The sequence below is a fragment of the Acomys minous genome (assembly GCF_964271855.1).
Source record: "Acomys minous genome assembly, chromosome: 9".
Lineage (NCBI taxonomy): Eukaryota > Metazoa > Chordata > Mammalia > Rodentia > Muridae > Acomys > Acomys minous.
In genome coordinates, this window is record NC_140490.1 from 40,084,434 (window position 1) to 40,108,703 (window position 24,270).

General features: G+C 49.2%; 1 protein-coding gene and 1 pseudogene across 2 annotated transcripts in view; both read left to right on the top strand.

Annotated features, from left to right (window-relative positions):
* The window catches only part of LOC311605065 (small ribosomal subunit protein uS2-like), a 986,626-nt pseudogene that overhangs the window by 80,428 nt on the left and 881,928 nt on the right, over window positions 1–24,270 (top strand). The window lies entirely within an intron of this gene.
* LMAN2 (lectin, mannose binding 2) lies at window positions 5,233–23,237 on the top strand. Its single transcript, XM_084795817.1, has 8 exons — window positions 5,233–5,662; window positions 5,814–5,932; window positions 14,817–14,934; window positions 16,709–16,788; window positions 16,954–17,115; window positions 17,227–17,341; window positions 20,297–20,416; window positions 22,592–23,237. Exons 1-8 carry the CDS (start codon window positions 5,461–5,463, stop codon window positions 22,750–22,752), a joined length of 1,077 nt encoding a protein of 358 aa, XP_084651943.1. The 5' UTR covers window positions 5,233–5,460; the 3' UTR covers window positions 22,753–23,237.

Genomic DNA, 24,270 nt, shown 5'->3' on the forward strand with positions numbered 1-24,270 from the left:
CATAGGTGGGCAAAATGGTCATACACATAAAAGTGTTTTTTTTTTTAATTATTAAGAAAAAAATACCGTGGATCAGGTGGCTTGAACAACAGACTTTTCTTTCTCTCCACTCTGGAGGCTGGCATGTCTAAGATCAAGAACTGACGGGGGCTGGAGAGATGGCTCAGTGGTTAAGAGCACTTCTTGCTCTTCCAAAGGACCCGGGTTCAATTCCCAGCACCGACATGGCAGCTCACAACTGTCTGTAACTCCAAGATCTGAAACCAATGCACATAAATTAAAATTAAATAAAAATTATTTTAAAAAGAAAGAAAGAAAGAACTGATGGATTTATGTTCTGATGAGCCCTGGCTTGCAGACGGCCATCTTTTTGCTATGTCCATGCAGAAAGGAAGCATGCTCTCTCCTGTCTTTTCTTGTAAAGGACAGTCATTCCATCATAACCGATCCATCCTCCATATGATGTAATTTCTGTCCAAAGGCTCCATCTCCAACATTTCCAAATATTATAGTTAGGCTTTCAATGTGTGTGGAGAAGGCACTCTTTGAAAAAAGTTTATTTCGCTAATTAATTTATTGTATGTGTGGGTGATGTGGCAGAGAAGCCGGAGAGTAACTTTCAGGAGCTGGTTCACTCCTCTCTTCTCCCCACCCGCACCTTGGTTTTTTGAGACAGGGTTTCTCTGTGTAGCCTTGGCTGTCCTGGACTTACTTTGTAGACCAGGCTGGCCTTGAACTCACAGAGATCTGCCTACCTCTGCCTCCCAAGTGCTGGGATTAAAGGGATGCGCCACCACACCCTGCTTTGGTTCTCTCTCTCTCTCTCTCTCTCTCTCTCTCTCTCTCTCTCTCTAAGATTTATTTATTTATTATTTATACAGTGTTCTGCCTGCATGCCAGAGGAAGGCATCAGATCTCAGTATAGATGGTTGTGAGCCACCATGTAGGTGCTGGGAATTGAACTCAGGACCTTTGGAAGAGCAGTCAATGCTCTTAACCTCTGAGCCACCTCTCTAGCGCTTGGTTTTCTCCTCTTACCACTTGGGTCCCAGGGGTAAAATTCAGATCGTCAGGCTTGGTAGCAAGTAGCACCCTTAGCACCGTAGCATCGGCCTCACCTGGCTTTTTGAGACAAAGTCTCACTATGTGCTTTGTCTTGCTTTTTGGTTATTGTTGTTGTTGTGTATGTCTGTGTGTAGGTGTGTAGAATGTGTGTGTCAGTGCATGAGGAGGCCAGAAGCATCTGATACCTTGGAGCTGAACTTCCAGGCAGTTGTGAGCTGTGGGTGCTGGGATGAATGCGGGTCCTATGCAGTACGTGCTCTTACCTGCTGCACCCTCTCCAGCCCTGAGACCTCACTGTGTTGCCTAGATGGGCCCTGAACTTCTAGGTTCACAGAATCCTCCTGCCTCAGTGTTTCTTTCCTGGCTGGATATAGAAGATGATGAGACCCTGGAAGATCGTGGAGTCACAAGAAGAGCGAAGCAAGGCCCATCTATGTACCAGTGCATGGACTGTCAAGCTGGAACACCAGCTGCGGATACTTCTGAGAGCCCTCAGAAATGAACTTGACGCCATTGCACATGTTGGAGTCCACTTGTTAGAGTAGCTATCACAACCCTAGTGTACTTACCTCTTTCTGAACACCTTGCTCCGGGCCACCAAGGCAGGAATGTAAAGTGTGTAAAGTTGGGTCGCTTTAGGGACTGGAGCAGTGGCAAAGATGACGTTATTAAGGTGCTTGTGGAGTGAGGAATATAGTTCATTTGGTAGAGTGCTTACCTAACATATGAAGCCCTAGGTTCAGTCCCCCAGCACTGCAGAAAAGTAGGTACGGTGGTGCACACCCGCAGTCTCAGCAATAGAGGAAGGAGGAACAGAGAGTTCAAGATCATCCATCCTCTGTTTCAGAGCTAACCTGAGGCCAGCTAGGCTACAAGAGCCCTTGTCTCAAACAAACAACAAACAACAAACAACCAGACAAGTGCTTATGCAGCAGCTCAGTCCTATAATCCCAGCACTCAGGAGGCTGAGGCAGTAGGATTGTCATGAGTTGCCAGTCTGGGCTACTAAAGTGCTTATGAAGCTGGAGAGGAAGTGCTTGTGTGGGCGTGTGCAAAGTGCTGTGATGCCCAGCACTAGAGTAAACAAATAACTGAGTCGCATGCCTGTGAGGGGGCTTGTGTGACACAGCTGAAGTCGTGTATCTGCTGTGCCTTGGACCCAAGATTTCTTGGAGTGCTTTCTGGTTTACAAGGTCTTCTCCTCACAGGATTTCATTTGGCCCTCGGGGCCATTTTATGAATGGCGCCCATCACTCTGACAGATCAGAAGACAGTGAACTGTCTATCTGACCACATGGCACCATGCTCACATTTATTCTGTGGGCAGGAAGCAGAGGTGAACGCTGTTGCATAGCTTGCTTTGCCCATTTCCCTCAGTCCAGGACTCCAGCGTTTGGAACAGGTCTTCCCGATTCCGTGTACCGTTCTGGAAATGCCGCCGCAGCACACCCAGAGATGTGTCTCAAAGGTCATTCTAAATCCAGTCAGTTTGACAGTGAAGATCATCCATTACACCGGCTCTCTGCCGGGGATTCCACTTCCACACCTTTGCTTGTTTATGACTGGGTCTCTAGGAGCCCTCAGGCGGCCTTAAGCGCCTATGTATCTGAGGATGACCTTGGACTTCCTGATCCTCCTGCCTCTGCTCCCCAAGTGTTGGGATTATAGGGATGTGCTACGATGCCCAGATACCACGAACTGCATATCTGTTCCAAACCATTGCGTCCCTCCTGAGGTTCGCACCTCTAGTTCCACTTCCGTTGGCTGAGAAGTGCTTCTCAGGCCATCTCCCTGTAAACTCCTGCTCATTATTCACGAGCCAATTCCAGGTCCTGGAACAAACGTTCTTTCACCAGTTAATTACTTCCCATGTGCACCTTCATAAAGTTTGGGGACTCAGTGGTGACTGTACCTGACACACTCAGCCCTCAGTTGCAGTTCAGTGGAATGCACACACCCTCGTTTGTACAGGTGTGGGTGACTCTCTGAAAGAAGGCACCCATTGGGAGAGGCAGAGGGCTTTTGTTGTATGTGTATGAACTCTTTCTCTGTATCTATGCGCGCGCGCGCGCGCGCGCACACACACACACACACACACACACACATAGTTATAAACACAACCCTCATACCAGCAGGGTCTATATCCCTGGTTTCAACTAACTATAAATGGAAGATAATTTAAATTTTTTGTTTCTTGTTGTAGTTAGAGTTACTATCACTGTGATGAAATATCATGACCAAAAACAACTTCTGGAGGATTAGGTTTATTTGGCTTACACTTTGTTTTGTTTTGTTTTTTGTTTTTGTTTTTCTTTCGAGACAGGGTTTCTCTGTGAAACTTTGGCTGTCCTGGACTCATTTTGTAGACAAGGCTGGCCTGGAACTCACAGAGATGCACCTGCCTCTGCCTCCACCACCACACCCAGCTGGCTCACACTGCCACATCACTGTTCATCCCTGAAGGAAGTCAGGATAGGAACTCAGACAGGGCAGGAACTTGGAGGCAGACGCTGATGCAGAGACCATGGAAGAGTGCTATTTACTGGTTTGCTCAGCCTGTTTTCTAATAGAACCCAGGAACACCAACCCAGAGATGGCACCACTTACCATTGACTGGACTCTCTCCCATCAGTCTCTAGTTAAGAAAATGCCCTATAGCCTGATTTTTTTTCGAGACAGGGTCTCTCTGTGTAGTCCTGGCTCTCCCGGACTCACTTTGTAGACCAGGCTGGCCTTGAACTCACAGCGATCTTCCTGCCTCTGCCTCCCGAGTGCTGGGATTAAAGGTGTGCACCACCATGCCCGGCTCATACAATTTGTTAAGTATTATATGTAATCTAGAGATGGTTTAAAGTATATGGGAGGCCACACATAGTGGCACATGCCTTTAATTCCAGTACTCAGAAAGGAGAGACAGGTGGGTTTTGTGAGTTCCAGGCCAGCCTGGTGCAACAAGTATTCCTAATTGCTGGATCATCTCTGCAGACGCTGAAATCAGGAAATCAGGATTTCAAATATAAAAAATTAATTTTTGTTTTTGTTTTTCGAGACAGAGTTTCTCTGTGTAACAGCCCTGGCTGTCCTGGACTCACTTTGTAAGCTACCACACCTGGCTCTAATGTAAATTTAAGTCCCTTAACTTAAAAATACTGGCAGCTAAGCTGGGCGTGGTGGTGCATGCCTTTGATCTCCCCTGGGAGGCAGAAACAGGTGGATCTCTGTGATTTCTAGGCCAGCCTGGCCTACAAAGTGAGTCCAGGACAGCCATGGCGACACAGAGAAACCATATCTCGAAGGCAAAAAAAAAAAAAAAAAAAAAAAGCCAGTGGTGGTGGCACATGTCTTTAGTCCTAGTCTTTGGGAGGCAGAGGCAGGCAGATCTCTGTGAGTTTGAGGCCAGGCTGGAGCGAGTTCCAGGACAGCTAGAGCTGTTACACAAGGAAACCCTGTCTCGAAAAACAAACAAAAAACCCACAATATATATACACACATATATGTATGTGTATATACGTGTATATATATATGTTTATAGGCAGCTAAATATTTTACTAAATAAACAGGTACAATAGAACTGCACCTGGCTACAGACCACCGTTGTTCAATTATCCAAAGCTAGCTGTCCTGGACCTTTCACAGGCACTTTGTGTGTTTACAGGAACTGACACTTTTCAGAGCCAGATGACTCCCGGCCTTCAATGAGGTCCCATGTCAGGACCTGGTCTACCTCTCCTGCTTCAATCTGACTGTGCCTAAGTAATGGGTGGGAGGGGGGCGTTGCAGAGGCCCTCAAATTACCGGGCTCTTTTAAGTCGCTAGAGGCGTGGTGCGAGCTAGAGATGGCTTAAAGGTTTGCCCCACCCACCGAGTCCAAGGTGATTCTGGGATTGGACTCCAAACTTTCTACTTCACTCCAGTGCTACTCTTCCCACAGTTACTCGGAAAGGTCACTTCAAAGTCAGGATCTGTCCAGAAGCTTAGGACTGAGCAGTTCTCAACTTGCGAAATTAGCCCACGAAAACTACAAGTTCCAGCACGCTCCACTTTGAAGACGCCACTCGCTCTCCTCCAGCGCAAAAGAGAACTGTGCTTCTCATTGGCCCACAAGCCTAAACGTGCTGCTCCATGATTGGTTCGATCTCTTGTCGATCGTAAGACACCCCCTCCTCCTTGACTGTGGCCCCTTGACAGGCGACCAGGAGTCTCCAAAGTTATGGAACCGCGCTTCACTAGGATAGGAGGCTGTCCAGCCAATGAGGTTGCCATCCCGCGGACTGGGAGGCTTTCCTTCTTAACTCTTCTGTGGCACTAGCTTGGAGGGCTTCCGGCCGGAGACCATTAGAAAAGACACACGGAAGGCGGAAGTCTTAGGGCGGAAGTGGCCGAGAGAAAAGGAGAATGGCGGCCGAGGCCTGGCTTAGGCGCTGGGGCTGGGGCTGGGGTCAGCGGTGCCCAGGGAGGCCTGGGCTTCCTGGCCCCGGCCCAGGCCCCGCCACATTTCTCCATTTTCTTCTGTTGCTGGGACCGGTGGCTGCGGATATAACCGACGGCAACAGCGAACACCTCAAGCGGGAGCACTCGCTCATCAAGCCGTACCAAGGTGAGGCCTGCGGCGAGAGAAAGGCAAGGGTGAGGATGTGGGACTGGAGTGGGATCGGGGAGGGCATTGCCCTTTTTGTAGAGCGGAGCCGTGCTGTGGGGTTTCTGGCACGGCCTTCTGGGCACCTGTCGATGCCCGTCTCTGCCCACAGGGGTAGGTTCCAGTTCCATGCCGCTCTGGGACTTCCAAGGCAGCACAATGCTGACGAGCCAGTACGTGCGTCTGACCCCCGACGAGCGCAGCAAAGAGGGCTCTATTTGGAACCACCAGGTGAGTGTTTCGGGAGAGGCCAGACGCGAGCGCTCAGTGACAAGCTTAGTATATACGCGTGCCCCCCCCCCTTTTTTTTTTGTCCTGCCTGTTTTCTGTCCTGGTCACACACGTCGTAAGAGAGAGTGAGTATTGTGTAGTTGCTGTGTGTCGGAAGCTGTGCTCCACACTTTACTCTTTTAACTTTTTCAGAACCCATGCAAGGTAAGTAGCGACGCCCCCTATTTTTAACGACTTAAAAGAAGCAAGAAGCGAAGGCGCAGAGTTGAGTGTCCTTGCAGTCACGGAACAAGACACGAGTTGTCATACCAAATTGAACCCACTGAAACGCGGGAAGCATGAAACTGTATCTTGAGTGTTTTACCGTGTGTTGGGTCCCGACCTTGCCACACCTTATTATCAGCTTTAATTCTCAAACAGCGTGGTTGGAATAGAGTTGATGACTTTATGCCGAGGCAGTATTGCCACCTAATGGAATCAACACTATCCCAGCGGATCCCTGTGGTCTCCACCCTCATCAGTTCACTGGATACACTGGATGCCTTCCGGTTGGCAGTGGAGAACCTCTTTAACATACTTAGCAGACCTAATTGCCTTTCTCTGGTGCGCGGTTGCGAGTCTTGTCACCCACCGGCCTGTATCTCCACTGGATGCCCGGGCAGTTTTGTGTCTGTGGCCTTTGCCTTGAACCGGAAGCGTGAGGTGCCACTGTCTTGTCCTGTGGGAGCAGTGCTGTGCAGTGTTGGGAAAGGTGAGGAAAGGAATAGACGGGGGCCAGGTCATGGCTTGACCTTAGGAACATGTTTGTCTAGCCTGTTTGATCTGACCTTTGCCACCGCCTACACTCCCGGCCCGTGTCCCAGTTTGCGCACCATTACTCTGTCTTGAACCTTTGGGCTGATTTTGTCATTTAGTTCTGGGAGTCTGCCCTGTCCTCCTGTCGCCTCGGGCACCCCCCTTCTGCCTTGTGCCCCCACACTGCTGCTAGGGGTGTTGTGCTCACTCTCTTCGTTCAGCTTTGGCTCTGAGCCTGAGAGCCCTGGGTGTTTCATGAATGGAAAACTACATTATGTCTGCACAATGTGTCCCTTGGTGACTGGCATCTCCAGTCATCCTGTCGGTTTGTTCCAGCCTGTCTGGCTGCCTTCTTCCCTCAGGACCCTTGCACTCGCTCACTCTGTCTGGGACAGTGCCTCCTGGCTCGTCATGACTGCTCCTTGCTTACTTCTCATCTGTTAAGTCTCCGCTCAAATGCCACACACACCAAGTGCTTGATAAATCTCCCCCGAATCACAGTCTGTTGTATCCTTCTGTTTAGTCTTTTCAGATACTTTTTTTGTTCTTTCTTTTTGAGTTTATTCCATGGTGCTGTAGATTGAACCCAGGACCTATGCATGCCAAGCAAGGCAAGCATTTCACCAGTGAACTATGTATATAGGTTGGTTACTATTTTTTGAGGTGATAATGTAGCCTGGTATTTTTCACATGAGTTCAATATAGAATTATACTTGGTTTTGTAAAAAGTAAGATGAAAGTGTTGATAGAACTGTTAGGACATGGATTTACCCATAAGTAATAGATACACCGCAGGAAGTGATCTCAGGTAGGCTTGTAAGTGGCTGGAGGTTAGTGTAGTTAGTGGCTTGGTGCTGTCGCAGAACCAGGAGCATCCTGCAGTTGCTTTGGTTGCATCACAGCCTTCCTTCGTTCAGCTCCTGGACCCTGCTGATAGTCTGTAGATGTTTGGAGAACAGTTATGCTTCTTGAAAAAAAAAAACTGCTTGGAAGTCTTAGGTGTTTCTATTTAATGTTTCTAAAGAAATACTTCTTCCTCACAGAACTGCAAAGGTGATTTTGAATCTCCTTCACTTGTATTCCACTGGGAGAGGCACTGGATGAGCAAACCCTTCCTGAGGGCCCTCCCTGCCTTCTCTGAGCTGTCTTGTGGCTCAGAGGCCAGTAGATGTTCCAAGTGCCTGATGTCTGGGCTGCAGGGCATGGAAGGCTGAAGAGGCCACTCCACTTGCATCTAGGGAGTCTTTTAAAAAGTTGATACAGGCTGGGCGTAGTAGCGTATGCCTTCAAATCTCAGCACTTGGGAGGCAGAGGCAGGTGGATCTCTGAGTTCGAGGTCAGCCTGGTCTATAAAGTGAGTCTAGAACAGCAAAGGCTACACGGAGAAACCCTGTCTTGAAAAACCAAAAAAAAAAAAAAAAAAAAAAAAAGTTGATACAGAGGCTGAGCAGGCAGCTGAGTGGCTGAGGATAGTGCTTGTAGTACAAGCCTGAGGACCCAAGTTCAAGTCCCTAGTACTCAGCACCTGACCTGGGGCCTGACTGGCTGTAACTCTAGCAAGAGGACTCTGGAGCTGCCTGGCCAGCCAGGTTAGCCATGCCTGTGAGCTCCAGGGTCAGAGAGAGATACTTTCTTGGGGCTGGGGGGGGGGGGGTTTCAAGACAGGGTTCCCTGTGTAGCCCTGGCTGTCCTGGACTCGCTTTGTAGATCAAGCTGGCCTTGAATTCACAGCGATCCACCTGCCTCTGCTTCCCGAGTGCTGAGATTAAAGGCGTGCGCCACTACCTCCTGGCGAGAGACACTTTCTTTAAAAATGTGGTGGAGGGGCTAGGTGTGGCTTAGCAGTTTAAGAGCGCTCGCTGCTCTTGCAGAGGAGAGATTGCGTCTGTGTGCCTGAGTGTGTGTTTCTAGCACCCACGCTGAGGGCCTCACAGCTACCTGGATCTCTAGCTCTAGGCTGTTCAACACTCTCTGGCATCTGCACATAAACAAAAGCACAGCATCCCTCCCCTGAAGAAACTGTCTTAGGCATCAATATTTGCAAAGGGGCAAGAGGGACGGTTGGGTGCCTATTTGGGCACTGGCTCAACTCTGAGTTCTGAAGAAAGCTTGTAAAGGGTGCTGTTTCCAGAATACCAAATAGTTATATTTTATAACGAGATGGGGTTTCCCTGTATAGCCGTGGCTGTCCTGGAGCTGCCTGTGCAGACCTGGCTGGCCTTGAACTCACAGAGATCTGCCTGCCTCTGTCTCCCAAGTGCTGGGATTAAAAGCGTGTACCATGCCTAGCAACAGGACTGTTTAGATGATGTTAGTCTCTATTATTAGCACTCAGGAGCTTGAGACAAGAAAAAATTAAAAATTTGAGACCTTGTCTTGAAAAAACAAACTAGCCAGTGGTAGAGGTTAGCCTGGTCTGTAGATCAAGGATACCAGTGCTGCATAGAGAGATTCTGTCTCAAAAAGGAAAAGAAAAGGAAAGGAAAAAACAAATAAAAAATATGAGCTGGTCTAGTTCAAGTTGGCCTCAAATTTGCTGCATAGTCAAGGATGGTCTTGAGTTCCTGATCTTCCCCCTCAGTCTCCTATGTGCTGAGATCACAGGCTTTCCCACCATGCACCAGAGCACATTAGGGGGATGTGTGTCTTGGTGCAACTGTGTGCACGTGTGTGTGGAGGGCAGAGGTCAACCTTAGATGTTCTTCTGGAGCCAGCCACCTTGTCTCAATGTCCTGGAGCTAGCCATCTGGCCAGTTGCAGGCACTCACTTGCCCTGTTCCCAGCACTGGAAATGTGAATGCACTCCATGTGTCAGGCTCTTTTTGCTGTGGGTTCCGCAATCAAACAGGTCCTTATGTTTGCAGGGCAAGCACATTGCTAACTAGCTATCGCCCTAGCCCACAGTAGGTATTTTGATTTTAGTTTAGATATGACTCCCTGGCTGGCTGGAACAACAGCAGTGTAGACCAGGGCTGGCCCTGAACTCAGATCTGCCTGCCTTTGCCTCTAGAGTGTTGGGATTAAAGCTGTGCACCTACTACCTTGTTTTTTGTGGCAGGGTCTCTAATTGAACCTGGAACTTGGCACTTCAGCTAGCCTGAGTGGCCAGCAAGACCCCAGGATCTGCCTTTTTCAGTGCCCACTGCTCTGCTCTTGAGTGGGTACCAGGGTCCAGGCTTAGGTTCTTGTGTTTGTTCAGCAGGCATTTCACATGCTGTGCCACCTCTCACCTCACAGGACCAGGTCAGCGTATAGAGTAGAAACTCACATTCACAAATGCCGGGAAGATGTTTACTTAGCTTTGTAGTTGTAGTACAGATTATAATACAGCAGGGTATCCCACCACACCTGGCTTTTTGTTTTGTTTTGTGAGATGGAGTCTTGCTAACTTTCCCTGGTTGGCTGTGAACTCTGGTGTCAAGTGATCCTCCTGTGTCAGCCTTCCAAGTGGGCTGGGACTACAGACATATGTCACTGTAATGATTTCTCAGTTGATTGATCACATCTGCCCTTTATTTTGTTCAAGGAGAAGTGTAGAAGGTAGCTAACTATAAATTGACTTGTTTTCTTCAAGGTTTTTTGGTTTCCTTGTTCTGGTGTGATAACAAGGTATTGGGACTTCTGTGGACTCAGGGATAAGAACGAAACAGCTTCGGAGTAATTCCAAACCACACTGTACCCACTTAAGTCACCTGGAGGCGTCCTGCTCTTGTACTCTTTAGCGGGTGCATGAAGGTGTTGAGGCCTGTGGTCCCACAGGATTGTTTCTGTCTGCCCTTCCTGACACCGACCTTGCAAGTGTGCTTCTCTTCCCTTGTCACCTGTGGTGGTGCACGCCTGTCATCCTAGTACTGTGGAGGCAGAGGCAGGTAGATCTCTGTGAGTCCAGGGCAGCCAGGGCTACACAGAGAAACCCTGTCTCAGAAACAAATAAACAAGTGAATGAGTGAATAAAATAAATGAGCCAAGCCGGGCGTGGTGGCACACACCTTTAATCCCAGCACTCAGGAGGCAGAGGCAGGCAGATTGCTGTGAGTTCGAGGCCAGCCTGGTCTACAAAGCGAGTCCAGGACAGCCAAGGCTACACAGAGAAACCCTGTCTGGGGAAGAAAAAAAAAAAAGGCTATGGGGCCTTTCCCTATTCAAAGCACCACCAGTAACAAAGAAGCCATTTGAGAGAGAAGCTGGGCTGCCTCTGCCTCTCTCCTACATGAGAAAATGATTTGGGTAGTTTGGTACATTTAAATTATGGGTACCTAGTTTTAATTGTGCCATGGTCAAGGATTTCTATCCCTGGAATTTAAATTTTTTATTTTATTTTAGTTTTTTGGTTTTTCGAGACAGGGTTTCTCTGTGTAACAGCTCTGGCTGTCCTGGAACTCACTTTGTAGACCAAGATGGCCTTGAACTCCCAGAGATCTGTCCTGCCTCTGCCTCTGCCTCTGCCTCCCAAGTGCTGGGATTAAAAGCATGTGTCACCACACCCAGCGATTTTGTTCCCCCCTCCCCCTTTTTTCCCCATCTATAACGAATTTGAGGCTAGTTTACTAAATCTTTCTGCTAATGCCTTTCAAGTGTTTTGGTTACAAGTGTGAGCTGCCATTCCCAGCAAAACTTTTATTTTGAAATATTGTAAAATCACCTGCAATTGAAAAAAAAAGTGGGTGGGGCTGGAAAGATGGCTCAATGGTTAAGAGCACTGGCTGCTCTTCCAGAGGTCCTGAGTTCAATTCCCAGCAACCACATGGTGGCTCACAATCATCCACAATGAGATCTGGTGCCCTCTTCTGGCGTGCAGGCACACATGCAGGCAGAACACAGTATATGTAATAAATAAATAAATCTTTTTTTTTTTTTAAAGCTAGAACTGTTGGCACATTCCTGTAGGAGGACCACAAATCCAAGGCTTACCTGGGCTACGGGGTGAGTTCAAGGCCAGCCAGAGCAATTTAGCAAACCCTTATATCTAACATAAAAAATAAGGACTGGCGAGATGGATCAGCGGGAAAGAGAGCCTGCTGCCCAGCCTGACGACCTGAGTTGGACTCCCAGAATCCACCAAGGAAGGAATGAGTATAGAGCAGTTTCCTCTAGACACACTCATGTGCTTCCCCCCCCCCCACACACACATAATAATAAATAAAGGTTAGAGATAAGAAAGGGAGCTGTAGCCAGTTTTGCTGAGAGCTTATGGGGAAATGGGTTATCTGACAGGACGGTTCAACCCCAGCCCCGCAGCACTGAATGAATGAGTGATGAAGTAACACAGCTTAGCTTTGCATTTCATCTCCTGGCTTCCATTGACATGTGATAAGATGGCGACATACCAGGGTTAGCCTTCTCTCTCTCTGTTTTCCTCTCTGTCCTCCCTGCTCTTGACAACTTCAACTAGACATTTCGTACTCATTTTCCCTCTTTTAAAGAATTCCTTTTTACTATTTATTTACATTTGTGTGTGCATTGGTGTTTTACTTGCATGTATATCTGTGTAAGGGCATCAAGTCCCCTAGGACTGGAGTTACTGACAGTTGTGAGCTGCATGTGGCTGCTGGGACTTGAGCAGGGACCTCTGGAAGAGCAGCCAGTGCCCTTAACCTCTGAACCATCTCTCTACCCTCATTTTAAATCTGGAAGTTATTCGCTTGTTTCTCAAGAGTTTTTATTGTTGTTGTTGATGTTTACCTCTGAAGACCAGAAGGTCCATTAGATCATCTGGAACTACAGTTAGAGGCAGGCGCTGGTGCTGGGAATTGAACTCAGGTTCTCTAGAAGGACAGCTACTGCTTTTTAATTGCTTAGCCATCTCTCTACCTTTTTTTTTTTTTTTAAATGGTTATCCTGAGCAATAGGTACCCAGATGATATGTTGTATAGATGTCTTGAGCATGGAAGAGGCAGAAGAAGGAAGTTTGTTAGCTCAAGGCTTTCCTGAACTACATAGCAAGACCCTGTTTTAAAATGACAGGTCTAGCCGGGCGTGGTGGCGCACGCCTTTAATCCCAGCACTCGGGAGGCAGAGGCAGGCGGATCGCTGTGAGTTCGAGGCCAGCCTGGTCTACAAAGCGAGTCCAGGACAGCTAAGGCTAACACAGAGAGACCCTGTCTTGAAAAACAAAACAAAACAAAATAAAACGACAGGTCTGAAGATGCACCAAACCTGATCTGTGACACTGCAAAAACAATCCTACACACACACACACACACACACACAAACACATCACATACACAACTGTACATGTGCAAGTACACATATGTGCCATGTCCGTGTTTCAGCAGAGTCTTAAGGCTACTGTGCACTTGGACTTTCTCCCTGGCCAGTGCTGGGGCCTTGGGCTGCTTTGCTCCAGTCTCTTATGTCTCATTTTGGAAATTTCCTTTTCCTCTGGGATCTTACTCTCAATTCTGAATCCCTCTCTTTTTCCCCCTCTGCCCCATTCTTGGTATTTCTGTTTGCGTAACCTTGGCTACATTGATTATCTCTTCATCTGTTGTTGTCAGTCCATTATCATATCCTCTGAAATTTGTTTGTTTGTTTGTTTGTGTTTTGAGACAAGGTTTCTCTGTATAGCCTTGGCTGTCCTGATGTGCTTTGTAGATCAGGCTGGCCTCGAACTCCCAAGTCTGCTATTGTCTTTTAATTCTTTGGACACAGTTTCTGCCTTCTTGGGTTTTCATTCACACTCTGTCTCTAATGCCTGCTTTTTGTCACCCCTGCTGAGGCTGCATCTGTACAGTTGTAGAAGAAAGCTGAGGAGTGGCACAGCCACTTAGCCCTGATTCCAGGGAAGAGGACTCAACATGGAGCGGAGTCCCTCCCTGGGTGACCGTCTAGTGTACTTTTAAGATTTCAGACCAAAAAAATAAAGTCAAAAATGTCAGACCCAAATTGGACAAGGCCTCCATCTCTTTCAGCAGGCCTTAGGTCAGGGTCCTTGGCCTTTTTTTTTTTTTTTTTTTTTTGAGACAGGGTTTCTCTGTGTAGCCTTGGCTGTCCTGGACTCCCTTTGTAGGTCAGGCTGGACTTGAACTCACAGAGATCCGCCTGCCTGCCTCCTGAATCCTGGGATTAAAGGTGTATGCCACCATGCCTGGCCATGTCCTTCTGTCTTTATGGCTAGCTGTCCCTCGTCCAAATCAGTGGCTGTGCCCAGAGCAGTGAGATTCCAGCATTGGAGAGGCTGCTGCTGCTGCGTGCTGTCCTGCACATCCTTCTGGCTCCGACTCTGTGGCCAGGGTGGGTCCCACTGCCTGCTTTCCATGCAGCTGGTGCGGCAGTGCACCAGTGCACCAGCCGCATTGCCGTGTTGGGACACAGTATCTTGTAATATTTTAATTGAAAATTTCCTGGTTACAATAAGAGTATGTTTCGCCAGGCAGTGGTGGCTCACATCTTTAATCCCAGCACTCGGGGGGAAGGGGGGCAGAGGCAGGAGGATCTCTGTGAGTTCAAGGCCAGCCTGGTCTACAAAGTAAGTCTAGGACAGCCAAGGCTACCCTGTTTCAGAAGAGAAGCCGAGAGTTGTAGAAAGGAATAGGGTTAATTTACATTAAATGTGGGGGGCAGGGGCTGGAGAGATGGCTCAGCGGTCAAGAGCACTGTCTGTTCTTCCAGATGTCCTGACTTCAGTTCCCAGCAACCACATGGTGGCTCACACTATCTATAATGAGATGTGGTACTCTCTTCTGGCATGCAGGAGTACATGCAGGCAGAGCACTGTATACATAATAAATATGTATTTTTTAAGTTTATTTAATTTAAAGTATGTGAGTTAAATGGGGGCTGGTAATCCTCTCTAAGATCCCAAGACAGGCACTTTATGGATGAGGATGACAAAACAGGATTGGCGTCGTATGCTGAGGACTGAGAGAAAAAGGCCTGAGCTGGGAGAGGTTGGGCCTCACATAACCTGGAGACACCACTGGCCTCCCTCCCTCATTTAAGCTCCTAGGGTCCCATTGCCTGACCTTTACATAAAAATGAATGCCTAATTTTGATGGGGTGGGGGAAGCATGTGGACCAGCGAGTGCCAGGCTCCACTCCAGCTTATTTGAAAGCCTTGGTAACTGAGGGGCCTCTACTCCTTTTCCAGCCATGTTTCCTCAAGGACTGGGAAATGCATGTCCACTTCAAAGTCCACGGCACAGGCAAGAAGAATCTTCATGGAGATGGCATCGCCTTGTGGTACACCCGAGACCGCCTTGTACCAGGTGGGGAGGCCCACCAGGCCAGTGGGACAGGCATGGCAAGTGGCCTGCCTCTGGTTGCTCCGTGTGTTCTATGGGGAGACTGCTGACCTTGCTCTGGACGGGGCAGGTGGTCCGGTAGCTCAGTGCCACCCTGCCTCTTCTGATAATGGTTTTGACTGTTTGGCCTACTTACTATTTTTAGGTTTTTAGAGACTGGTTTTCTTTTTCTTTTTCTTATTTTACTTATATGAATACTCTATCTGCATGTACACCTACATGCAGAAGAGGGCATCAGATCTTCTTATAGATGGTTGTGAGCCACCATGTGGCTGCTAGGAATTGAACTCAGGACCTCTGGAAGAGCAGCCAGTGCTCTTAACCTCTGAGCCATCTCTCCCGCCCTTGAGACTTTGAATACTATGTATCTCGGTTGGTTTTAAACTTACTAGCTCAGGCAACTTAAACATGAAGGTATTCCTTCTGCCTCAGTCTTTCAAGTTGGCCATTCTCCCATATATTTTAAAAATATTTGTGTGTATGTGTGTGTCCATGCATGCCACAGCAGATGTGGAGATCAAAAGACAGCTTTGTTTTTGTTTTTGTTTTGTTTTTTTTCTTTTTCTTTTTCTTTTCTTTTTTTCTTTTTTTTTTTTTTTTCCTTTTTTTTTTTCCCGAGACAGGGTCTCTCTGTGTTAGCCTTGGCTGTCCTGGACTCACTTTGTAGACCAGGCTGGCCTTGAACTCACAGCGATCCGCCTGCCTCTGCCTCCCGAGTGCTGGGATTAAAGGCGTGCGCCACCATGCCCGGCTCAAAAGACAGCTTTGTGAAGTCAGTTCTGTCCTTCTACTTTTATGCATTTTCTGTGGCTGGAACTCCAGTCGACAGGCCTCCATGACGTGAGCTATCTCATGAGCCCCTTCTGTCAGTTTAAAACAAATTATTATTTATATATATCCTGCTCGCATGTGTGCCTGTTTGCCAGCAGAGGGCACCAGATCTCATTGTAGATGGTTGTGAGCTACCATGTCATTGCTGGGAATTGAACTCAGGACCTTTGGGGAAGCAGCAAGTGCTCTTAACCACTGAACCATCTCTTCAGCCCCATTCTGCCATTTTGTTTGTTTGTTGGTTTTGGTTTTGGTTTTTCGAGACAGGGTTTCTCTGTGTAGCCTTGGCTGTCCTGGACTCACTCTGTAGACCAGCCTGGCCTCGAATTCACAGCGAACTTGACTCTGCCTCCCGAGTGCTGGGATTAAAGGTGTGTGCCCCACGCCCGGCCATTCTGCCATTTTTAAAGGCCAAACACAAAGGCTGATTTGCAAAGACTGTACAACCAGCAAAGCATAAAGCGCTTCCTCCGGGACCCTTGCTGAAAATTTGTCGCTTGTAGCTTCTGGTTCTTCCTGTGTGGCTCCATACTTGTGTCCCAGATTTGGCACTGCCAGTACCCTAATGCTTGCCTTAGTGGCTGCCCCTCATAGTTAAGGCCTTAGTTTTTTGTTTTCGGTTTTTTTTTTTCCTTCCTTTTTTCCTGTTTAAGACAGGACCTGGCTGGCCTGGTACTGTGTAGCTGAAGCTGCCCTTGAACTCATGGCAGTTGTGCTGCTGGGCCTCAGTCTTAAGTTCTCTGTACTGAGAGGGGCCAGCCCTTCCCCCTGCTTTGTCCTTCAAGGTTCCTTCCTTCTTGGATGAGGTATCGATGGTTGGGCTCTCTTACTTCTGTTAGGCTGCCTTTGAGCTGTGCGTGGGTGGTCTCCATAGTGATCCTGTTCTGAAAGTGTCTCCTAATTCCAGGGCCTGTGTTTGGAAGCAAAGACAACTTCCATGGGTTAGCCATCTTCCTGGACACATATCCCAATGATGAGACCACTGAGGTAGGGCTCTGCTCTCTCCTGTGGAGCAGGCTTACAGGGGCTGGGCAGTGGCTTGAGGTTGGGGGTAGGATTTTGCTCTGGTCCTGGCAAAAGGATCCTCCAGGGGTGGGATGGTGTGTGCCCACAGGCTGGCTGGGCGCGGAGTAACCAGTGTCTTGGTTCCAGCGTGTATTCCCGTACATCTCGGTGATGGTGAACAATGGCTCCCTGTCATACGATCATAGCAAAGATGGCCGCTGGAGTGAGTTGGCAGGCTGCACGGCTGACTTCCGCAACCGAGACCATGATACTTTCCTGGCTGTACGCTACTCCCGGGGCCGCCTCACGGTGAGCAGGCATGAGGGGGAGGCCACTGGGTCTGTGCTGGTTCTGCAGAGAGGCTCCAGGAGGTAGCTGGCTGGGGCCTGGGCGTGTGCTTGACCTGCCTGCTGACTCCAGGTGATGACTGACTTGGAGGACAAGAATGAGTGGAAGAATTGCATCGACATCACGGGAGTGCGCCTGCCCACCGGGTACTACTTTGGAGCCTCTGCTGGCACTGGGGACCTATCTGGTGAGTGTGTGAGAGGATCTGTCCTCAGCAGTTACTCGCTTCCTTCCTCTGCTTTTCTCGAGTCTTCCTCGTTTTGCCATCAGTTGTAAATGTTGGTGTGTCCAAGGTTCAGGCCTGTTGCCGTCACTTGGCCTCCTCGTTTCTCCTTTATCTCCAGGTGGCAGGAGACTTTGGCTCTGAGTGTTGTAGCTTTGTGGATCTCCAACTGCAAATCTATAGAAACAAAGTTATTCAGTCTGAGCCTTGACTTTGTCATCAAGGAGTAAATGACATCCCTACCTTTCTAGTCTCGGGTGAAATGCCTGGGTGTCGTCATGGACTTTGTCTCACACTGTTGCCTGTCTTTTTGTCCTTGCTGCATTTGAGTCACTGTCTCTCACTGGCACTTCCACATGGCGCCCCCTTTATACAAAGCCCTCTGCCGTCCTGTCCCTGGCTCCTGTAAAGTTAGCCCTGCCCTCAGGACTGTAACAGCCACCATCCCAGCTGGTATGCCAGGCCCCTCCCTGTACCTCCTCGAGGCCTCGGCTTCTCCCTGTGCTGAGGGGACTTCCAGCTGTCCTGTCCTTTCTGCTTGGGACCTGCTCATCTCCTTAGCATCTTGTTTTTGGTTTTGGTTTTTGGTTTCTTTTGGTTTTTGGTTTTTTGAGACAGGGTTTCTCTGTGTAACCTTGGCTGTCCTGGACTCACTTTGTAGACTATGGTGGCCTCACAAAAATCTGCCTGCCTCTACCTCCCAAGTGCTGGGGTTAAAGGTGTGCACCACCACGCCCGGCCCTCCTTAGCATTTTAAGTATTAACTTTCTTAGTCCCATTGAAACCCATCCCCTTTAATGTACTCCGTGTGCATCTCCCCATGACTTTCCTAGCTTTATTTTCTTCATAGTGTGTATTAGCTATGTGTTTGTGTTCCTGTTGTGTCACTCCTCAATTTACAAGGCTCTGGGCCTTGCTGGGTCACCAAGCCTTGGCAGTGCTTAATGGTGGCTCTTGACTGTGACTCAGTCTAGTAGGGACGCTTAGAAAGGTCCTAGTCTGGGCCCAGCTCCTGCTGATCAGAACTGTGCAAGATGTGCATGAGCTGGCAGAGCTTATTGATCCTCAGGATAAACTCTTTTAGGGGCTATGATGTGCCCTCTAGCCAGAGGCCTCCCTTCTCGTCAGGGAAGAACACAAGGCCACGCAGCCCCAGAGTGTCTGTTTTCTGATGCTGCTTTTAAGTTCCCATCCCTAGACTTCAGCAGCCTTGGCCAGGCTTGTTTCAGTAATGGACCCATCACATCCCTTCTTCCTTCTGTCCCCTGGCTTACCCGGAATTTCATCTGACAGTATCCCTATGTTTGCAGAAGTTTCTTGTTTGGACTTTTTGAGATAGCCTCTAACTCTTAGACTGAGGCTGGCATGGAATGCACTATGTAGCTTATGCTGGCCTTAAATTAATCGTGATTCTCCTGCCTCAGCCTCCTCAATGCTGGGATTATATCCAGTCTGCAGAGAGTTCTTGATAGAACAGATGTTGGCCTGTGGCCGGTAGATGTTCCTCGGTGCTGTTTGGAGTAGCCCCAAGGCTGATGGCTCTGCTGATATTCAGAGCATTGTCGGGGCCAGGCACCAACAGGCAGGCAGTCGCCAGGGTTTGGAGGGCTGTGTGTGTCTCTATGTAACTGTACCTGTCCTAAAATTCTCTACGTAGACCAGGCTGGCCTCAATCTCACAGAGACCCGCCTGCCTCTGTCTCCAGATACTGAGATCAGCAGCATGCAGCACACAGCTACTGTTTCCTTAGGTAGTGGTTTCGTCCAGTTTTCACATAAGCTGAAATCAAGGGAATATGAGAATAGAAGAGTTGCTCCAAGATGAGCAGGAAGTGGCAGAACCCACTAGAGTCTGACTCCAAAGCTGCTTCTCAAGGCGCAGCCCTCTGCTCTAAGGGTCTGTATGTTCCTGTGTCACATTCCAGGTGGCCTGCCTGACTTGGGTGCCAGCTGCTTCCACTGAGTAGCTGTTTGTCTCATCCCAGCTCCCTACCTCCGACTCCAAACATCCTTGCCTCACTGAGTTTACGTGTGGAGTTGGCCGGGCGCCGCATCGTGGCAGACCCCAGTGCCTCTCCTCTGCAGTGGTTGGAGCAGCTTCCTGCCTGTAGTAGCATTGGAGAGCGCCCTTCCCAGGTCTCAGGCTTCGTTGCTGACTGCCCCTTTGTTTATCTGCAGCCTGCACGTGGGTCTCTGACAGGACCATCTGGCTGCTTCCTGTTCTTGGAAGTATCGGGCTTCTCAGGCAGTCCTAGGATGATGGCGCTGTCCTTTATCTGGTTCTGTTTTTAGTTCCTATCGTTTGCTCAGCACTATATGTCCCCCGCACTACTTGGGCAGGCTCACGCACTGGCCATGGTGATGCCTCAAGATGGGCATTATTGCTTCCATTCTGCAAAGAAGCTGAGCCCTGAAGTCCTAGGTCTGTGTCACTGCAAACATCAAAGCTAGTGCTTTTCTCTGTATTCTACCTTCTCTTGGGTTCACTCCAACTTCCCCAAGCTGGGGCTTGGGGAAGCCTTAAATCCAGGCTTTTAAAAAAAGATTTATTACATATACAGTGTGCTGCCTACATGTATGCCTGCACGCCAGAAGAGGGCACCAGATCTCATTATAGATGGTTGTGAGTCACCATGTGGTTGCTGGGAATTAAACTCAGGACCTCTGAAGGAGCAGTCAGTGCTCTTAACCTCCAAATCCAGGTTTTTCTACATGCTAAGCACATGCTTAGTAGTGAGCTGCACCCCTGCCCTTCCCCCTGGGGTCATTTCAGCCTGAAGTGCTGCCTGCCTAGGAAAGGAGACTGCCGGGAAGGAGGCTGCTCTCCTCAGGGCTGGCCCTTCTCTGCCTGAGGAAGCAGCTTTTCTTTGTGGAGAGCAGCAGGCCATATCTTGAGGTAGGATCACTCTCTGCCCTGTAGACAACCATGACATCATCTCCATCAAGCTGTTCCAGCTCATGGTGGAACGCACGCCTGAGGAGGAAAGTATCGACTGGACCAAGATCGAACCTGGTGTCAATTTCCTCAAGTCCCCTAAAGGTATGTGTACGTACAGCCCTGCCTCCTGGGCTCCAGGGTGCAGAGGAATGTTCATTTAGAGCCTGGCTGTCTGGTAGAGAGCACATCCAAAATCTAAGTCTGTGTGTTCTGGCTGGATTACAAACACACTTTTAACCCAGGAGACAGAGGCAGACAGCTCTGAGTTCAAGGCCAGCCTGGTACAGAGCTTAGGTACAGGAGTGGTGGCACAGACATGCCTTTAATCTCAAAGGTAAAGCTAGTGTGTAGAAGGAAGCACGCATGTTTGGAAGTGATGTCTAATTGAGTGGCAGACAAGGTGACAAGAGAAGATTTGACAGAATAGGATACGCTCAACTCTTACAAGGAGAGAAAAGGGAAGCTACTTATGGTTCAGGCTTAACACTGGCTGTTCAAAGGTCCTGAGTTCAATTGCCAGCAACCACATGGTGGCTTATAACCATCTATAATGAGATTTGTTGCCTTCTCTGTCCTGCAGGCAGAATACTATATAAATAATACATTTTTAAAGGGGGGGGGGACAGTTTTAACAGGACAGGAATAGAGAGATGGGTTGCAGAGAGAAAACTCAGGTAAAGATGGAATGAACCAGAAAATGAGAAGAAGCCAGAAGATTAGAGCAGATTACTGAGTTAGTTTGAGGCCCAACAGAGCAATTCTTGGGGGGGGGGGGCGGGGGGGAGTAGAAGCCAGATTATATAATTCAGTTGGGAGAAGAGTTTGAGCCAGAGCCAGAACAGCTGAGTTGAACCACCCAGCCCAGAGCTCAGAAAGAACAAGAAAGGGTGAGCTTGTTCAGCACTAAGTCTCAGAGGCTGAAAACATTCTAGGTCTAGATTAGATTGCATGGAGGCCAGAAGCTCCCAGGACTAGGCCTAGGTTAGAAGACAGAGGCAGTTAGCCTCCCAGACAACAAGTGAGCCAGGAGAATAAAAGTCACTTTTACACCAGGAGGACTCTGGTCCTGCTGTGGCTGTGCTCTGGCCTCTTCAACTGGAAGCCAGGAGCTTTGGGTCAGGTCAGTTTGGTGAGTTTTTGAGTAGAAGAATGAGATGCTGTCTTCCGTTGAGGCTCTGACACCTAGTCAGCTTGCATGTGAGCCTAGTGTCCACCTCTTCCTGCGCTAAAGTGTGCTCAGTTTGTTGTCCGCCTAGCACACCTTGGCACGCCTTCCTTCTGTGAACCACTTGGGGCTAACTCCTAGGCCTGCTCAGCCAGAGAGAGAGGTGGTGGTTAACCTAGAGATCCTAGCCTTGGTTCCTTCCATTAGTGTGGTTCTGTTTTACACTGAGTGTTCTGGGTGGGAGGGGCACCTGTATTTCCTTCCCCTTAAAGCCACAGACTGCCAACTATGGAGCCACTGAAAATACAGGCCTATGTGATATGACATCTCACTTTAAAGATAATTGTATCTTGGTGAAGCTTAGGCTGCCCTTGAACTCACTGTGTGGCTGACAGTGATGTTGCCCTTTTAAGTCGGCCTCTAACCTGGGTGTAGGAATTACTGGTGTACCCACCTGGCCTGGTGTTCGACATCTCAGGTCTTTAATTTTTACTGTTTGCGCATGCGCGCGCACGTGTGTGTCTATATGAGGCTAGAGGTATTAGGTCTCCTGGAGTTGGGGTTACAGGCAAGTGTGAGCCACCAAACATGGGTGCTGGGAAGCAAACTTGGAGCCTTGGAAGAGCAGTGTATCCATATATACACTCAGCTCCTGAGCCCTCCTTCCAGCCCATCTTTAAGATTCTGGTTGGTTGTAGAGCTAAGTTAATCTTTCCACATGGTGCCGTTTGGTCAGTTCTGGTTCCTGCTCCCAACTGTGCCCCACCTGCATCCCCAGGGGCAGGGGAGCCAGAGACTGACCAAGTTGTTTTCTCACTTGATGGCTGACTTCTCTGAAGCTTCCACTGCGTCCCTAGTCCTGCCCCTGTGGCTTGGCGGGGGAACTGAGCAATGGCAGGCCATAGGGACCCACGGGGACTACAAGACTGAGCTGCTTGTGGGTCATCCTGTGGCCTTTGAAGTTACACCTCAGTTCCAAGTACATTTCATCTGGCCCCTGCCCCGTGTCGGTGCTGTGCTGGGTGTGAGCTGGGAGCTCCTGGCAAGTGTCATGGAGCCAGTGTGGGGTGCCCCTTCATGCTGCATACACTAATCTCTCTCTTTTTCCACAGACAATGTGGATGACCCCACTGGAAACTTCCGAAGCGGGCCCCTGACAGGGTGGAAGGTCTTCCTGCTGTTGCTGTGTGCGCTCCTGGGCATCATCGTCTGTGCTGTAGTGGGTGCCGTGGTGTTTCAGAAGCGCCAGGAGCGGAACAAACGCTTCTACTGAGAGGCCAGTCTGCCCGGGGAGGGCCTGGCCTGGGCCAAGCTCTTACGTGAACTTTTTTTCTACTGGAACTGTAAAAACAACCAACCAACCAACCTTATTTCTTAACTGTTTCGAAGAAATAATTAAAGTATTTTCATATATTTTGCTTCTTGCCCAGCTGAGCAGCTGGCAGGGCAGGGGCCAGGGCTTACCATCTCTACAGCTGGAGGTTCTTGCCCCATCCCAAGGTGTGCTGTAGGGAACAGTGGAGGCCCTGCATGTGGCTGTCAACACTGGAGGTCCTTTGTGCTCGTGCGATGGCTCCTTAGGGTCCTGTGCAGTGGTTTTGTTTGAGGCCTGTGGTAGCAAACAGGGTTCAGGGTTCTGGGCCTTCCTGCCTCCTCTAGCTTTTTACAAAGGCGAACCGCAGCTCAGTCTGAAGGACAATTCCGTAGAGCGAGGGTGTGACCATTTACTAAATAAAGTAGCCATCTTAGCCTCGTGATTGTCCTAAGGGCTTTTTCATTTTTAGTCATTTCCAGTCTGTTCTCTGGCCTGCAATAGTGCTGGAGAGGAGGGATGCTGTCATGGTGCCAGTGGGGAAACATGACTCTCAGGTCAAGCAAAACTCACCCTGTTTTTCCCAGCGCGTAATGTTTTGGGGACAGGGTACTATACACAGCCCGGGCACAGAGCTGCCCAGCTGCACTGGAGAGGTACAGTGACAGAACTCTCAGACAGATGATCTGGACAGAGGTGGGGTCGGCAGTGCTGACGGAGCAAAGCCAGGGCCGGAGGGGAAAGCAAGCGTTAGCACCACTGCTCCCAGGCCTCACCCAGGTTCTGATCTGTTGCCATCCAAATCTCACACCATGGAGGATTGTGTTCCCTCCAGTCAGGCTCTGGTCACTACCCTGTCCCACCTTGGGGACTTTACCAAGGCTGCAGCATGGCTTCTAAGGTCACTGTTGCTGCAGGTAGTGACCAAAGCCCATGGAGCGAATGCCGGCTTTTCCTAGCACCGTCTTCACTCTCACTTAGTTGTTCACTGAGCTGCTAGGAGCCATCTGTCTTTGTCAGAAACTGCCCATGGCTAACCGTCCTGAGGTCGAGCACTGCGCAGCCGCCAGCCCCAGCTTCTTCCCAGGTTTATGGGCCTGTCACAGTGCCTTAGAGGAACCGCCCTCCTTCCAACTGAAGTAGCTTAGGTTTGTTAGAGCTTGTTTATTCTGTGACACCTACCATGTGGGGATTGGAGAAGCAGTAGGTTTGACCTGGGTGCCAGGGGGCTGTCCAAGCAGTGGTGTGCTGACAGGATGGCTAATGCCTGTAGCCTGGCCTGTCAAGAAGCATCCCACTTTCTGTATTGATCTTTAGTTCTTGGTTCTAACTTGGCATTCCCTGAAACCCTGGCCGGGCCTAGTGCTACACGCCTGTAATCCCAGCACTGGGGAAGAGGCAGGTGGATCTCTCTGAGTTCGAGGCCAGCCTAGTCTACAAAGCAAATCCAGGATAGCCAGGGCTACACAGAGAAACCCT